Source organism: Harmonia axyridis, chromosome 3 (assembly GCF_914767665.1).
Source record: "Harmonia axyridis chromosome 3, icHarAxyr1.1, whole genome shotgun sequence".
Lineage (NCBI taxonomy): Eukaryota > Metazoa > Arthropoda > Insecta > Coleoptera > Coccinellidae > Harmonia > Harmonia axyridis.
Genome location: NC_059503.1, coordinates 50,221,446 through 50,225,828, shown reverse-complemented (window position 1 = coordinate 50,225,828; position 4,383 = coordinate 50,221,446). Strand labels below are relative to the sequence as shown.

General features: G+C 42.6%; 1 protein-coding gene across 1 annotated transcript; it reads left to right on the top strand.

Annotated features, from left to right (window-relative positions):
- The first annotated feature begins 2,676 nt into the window (after window positions 1-2,676).
- LOC123675422 lies at window positions 2,677-3,036 on the top strand. The gene has a single exon (XM_045610777.1). The coding sequence runs from the start codon at window positions 2,677-2,679 to the stop codon at window positions 3,034-3,036; it is 360 nt and encodes a 119-aa protein (XP_045466733.1).
- Window positions 3,037-4,383: the final 1,347 nt, after the last annotated feature.

The following is a 4,383-nucleotide window of genomic DNA, read 5'->3' as shown; positions in this document are numbered from 1 at the left end:
ATAGATCTTGAGTTCAGTTTGCTTGCCAGGACCTTTCTGAGCCTTCCAAAAAACTTTTCTTTAAAGGTTGCCTTAGATTCGGCAAGATTTATTTCCAGCCCCTGTTGAACTCCCAGGTACTTGTATGTTTCGTGCAACCCCATTCTTCGGATAGATATGCTATCCTGCACCTGCATTTCATCTCCCTCCACCAGTTTTCCTCTCTGTACATGCACCACCGCACACTTACTCAGCCCCATTTCCATCCTTACCGTCTCCGAGAAGGATGCCACAATCTTGAGCATTCTCTTCATCTCCCCCTCACTGGATGCATAAAGCTTCAGATCATCTATGTAAAGCTGATGGTTAATCTTCGTGTTCCTTCGTCTTTCAATTATGTAGCCATATTTGTCATCTCTCAAAAGCTTACTCAAGAAATTCAGCGCCAGACAGAACCATAGCGGACTGAGCTTATCACCTTGAAATATTCCTCTTCTGATTTTTATTTCAGGTGTTGCGGTAGTTTTTCCCTGCGTGATGACCAGTAATTGCGTACGCCACGATTTCATCAGATGTTCTAGAAGCTTCACTACAGACTCAGATACTCCATAAAGGCGCAAGGTTTTCAGCAGGCAAGAGTGTGGCATGGAATCGAAGGCCTTTTTATAGTCGATCCATGCCACAGATATATTCCTCAGCTTTTTCCTGGCCTGTTTCGTCACCAGGTGATCAACAATGAGAGCCTCCTTACATTCTCTTATATTTTTCCTGCATCCATTCTGCTCTGGGGCCATTATTCCATAGTTGTCCACATGCCTCCAAATGGTCGTCGTGAGCACACCTGTAAGTATCTTGTATATTGAGGGCAGGCAAGTGATGGGTCGGTAGTTTTTTGGGTCGCTGGTTTTATCTCCCTTTGGTATCATGTGGGTTACACCAAGCGTGAGAGACTCCGGTATCACCGAAGGGTTGTGCAGGGCTTCCTGGAACATTCTAGCCAGATGTTTATGTGTTGATTGGAAGTACTTCCACCAATAATTGTGCAATCCATCAGAGCCCGGGGCAGACCAATTTCTTGCCCTTCTCAGCACCATACGTATATCTTCCTCCTTTATTTCAAGCTCTTCCATGTCATACGTTTCAGCTTTCCTCTCAGCTTCTTTTATCCAATAGGCCCCGTCGTCATGCGTCTTCGCGTCCCCCCAGATTTCATTCCATTCTCTATACATTTCTTTCAATGATGGCGATTCTTCCCCTGCAGCCTCTACTCCCTCTTCAAGCGACCGAAAAAATTGCTGTGGGTTTTTGTAATACAGTTCGTTGTTCCTGTACCTCTTAACTCTCTCGTTATAACGTTTCAAGCGATTGCCTAAAGTTTTAACCTTTTGTTTCAGCCTATCGCAGATTGTCACCAGCTCCTCTCTCAGGTGCCAACCACGACTCCTCACCCGGTACTCCGACGCAACTCTTAGTGTTTTCTTCAGAAGCTTCCTCGATGGACTCTCCGCATGCAGGTAAGTGTGAATCACCCCAATCTTCCTTCTGTTCTCATCTATCTTCTTTTCTAGGCGTATTTTCCATGGAGGGGTTTTATCTTTGCGGTGCGTGGGTTGATTGTTTCCTAAATGAATGCCAACCTCCTCGCAGACAGTCACTGCAGCCGCATAGACCATGTCCAGTATCTCTTCAATATTCTTTGAGTTCCGCATACAGGTGTTCAATACGTCATCAATTTTCCGAACAGTCTGAAGCAACCTGACGGAGACCTTCATCCTTGGCAATTTTGGTCTTTTCTCAGGTCCCATTCCCGAGAACAATTGCAAATTTCTGGAGAAGCGTCGCTCTGTTCCGGTTTGTCTAAAGCTCACTCTAGTCTCCACCTGCGTACCATTCCCAGTTGACCCCATTCCTTCCTGTACCTCCGCTCCAAGTGGTGAAACACTCTGCATTATAGAATCGAGCTCCATCGACGAAAATTTGCCATTCTGGAGAATCCATCTGACTCTATTTGCTAATAAATTGGGATAAGATCGTTTCTCTGGGTAGATTTCATTCCAGGTCTCAGTTAAAATTTGTCGGTAAGTTCGTCCTGTGAGTTCTTGCATCTCCAAAGCAATAAAGTGAACGCGCATTAAAAGAATGTTTTCTTCCTCAGACCATCGCATTCTCCCATCTTGTCTCCCAGAGATAACCGTGGAACTAGCCTGTGCTTCGTTCAAACTGTCACCTCCTCTTCCTCCTGAGACTTGATCTGAGCTTACGGTGCCATCTCGGGGGGCTGCGCCGCTTGCCCCACAGTTTCCCCCAACAGACTCTTCCTCCTGACGGCTCCGAAGGTGGCCAGTCCGCTGCCTCCTACCGCCCTGATTTTGGCTTCTCGTTACAGGAGCACTTCATATACTTCAGACACCCAGGCTGCTAACCTAGGGCCTGGAAGACTCGGGAAATGCGGGGTCGTCACTCCCCGAAGGCACAAAGCCACCCTATAAAAGAGATCATATATATATATATATATATATATATATATATATATATATATATATATATATATATATATATATATATATATATATATATATGATCTCTATATATATATATATATATATGGAGGAGGGCCTCTTACACCACTTCGTGCCACATCATACATACGCCCCTCAAACGGTTTTAGAAAACAACACCACAAAAATATACTGGGACATGACCATAATCACGGATCAAGGCGCCGAGCACAACAGACCGGACATGGTGATATGGTCCAAGAAGAACAAAACAGCCATAATCATAGATTTCTCAGTCCCACTTGACCAAAACCTATCTAAGACCTATGGGGAAAAGATATCAAAATACGAGCCGCTGGCACGACAAATGAAGAGCATGTGGCACTTAGATAAAGTCGAGATAAAACCCTTGGTCATCAGCAGCAATGGGCTGGTCCACCGAAAAACGACAGAGCACCTCCGAGAAATGAATCTACCCTCGAACACAATTCTATGGATGCAGAAGGCGGTTATACTGGGGACGGTCGGCATCATCCGCCAGGCAATCTTCCCTCACTGACAAAATGACTATTCTTGGCCAGCCGGCCCGAATAGTCATACATATCCCACGTTAGTGTGAAAGGAAAAAAAAAAATATATATATATATATATATATATATATATATATATATATATATATATATATATATATATATATATATATATATATATATATATATATATATACAGGGTGAGTCTTTGACTTGTACATATATTTCAACCGAAGATTCCTGAGGTCAATAGAAACCCTTTTTTCATTTACCATTTTTTCCGATTCGGCCCGGTTAAAAAGATACAGGCTGTTGAAAATCGATAAAAAAATGTCATTTTCCGTTATATCTCGGAAATGGTTGTATAGAAAAAAATGAATTTCGGGATATAGTTTTTCATGTATGTGATGAATCTTCTCCGTACACAAAATTTTATCCACATCTCCCCGTTTCTTCATTATGAACACTTCATCCCATAAAAATACCAGAAATTCAAAGAACCGAACTCTTAAAAGTAACTAGGACGTTCATTGAAGGATATTTAGCTAATTTGAAAAATAAAAGTATTCTTCATATTTTCTCGTATATTGAGCCGTTTTCGAGTAATATGTGTTTAAAAAAAAAAAAATCTGTGAAATTCAAAAAATTGGGTACTTGGCTAATTGCAACTCTGTTAGAAAAGACTCACAGAAATGAATATTTGCTACGTTGTCAGGTCAAAAATCATGGATTGAAACACTGAATTTGCATTGACAAGTGGGGGAACCAGCCGACTTAGTTTGAAAATAAAGTGATTTGAATAAGCTCACCTTTTACAATTTATGAATCCTCATCTATTGAACCAAATTTCCACACCACTTTCGAAGTATTGCTTTAGGCGCGTTACATTTTTTTCCTAGTGGGTTGTTCGCCAGGAGCCCTACCATCCCACATATCACCCATCACAGTAGGTGCTCGAATTGTCCGCCGTTCGCATCCAAACAGGCGCGAGCTCTCCTCAGAAGGGAATGTCTTACATTCTCAAGGAGATTGGGATTGTCCTTGATCTGTTGTCCCGCACTTGCCACACGCGATCTCAGTTCGTCCACATCATTTACTGCACTGCTGTAAACATGCTGCTTCATGAAACCCCAAAGGAAAAAGTCGCATGGGTTCAAGTCTGGTGATCTTGGAGGCCATAGCACTGGGCCGTATCGCCCTATCCATCTTCCATTGAAATTTTCGTTGAGCCAATCTGTTACTGCTCGGGAACTATGAGGAGGAGCTCCATCTTGCTGTATCCACAAATTTTGCAGAATTTTGCAGAAGAAGTGGTACGTCCTCTAATGAGTCGTCGAAATCATTCTGTAAAAAATGTAGATAATCAGCTGAGGTCA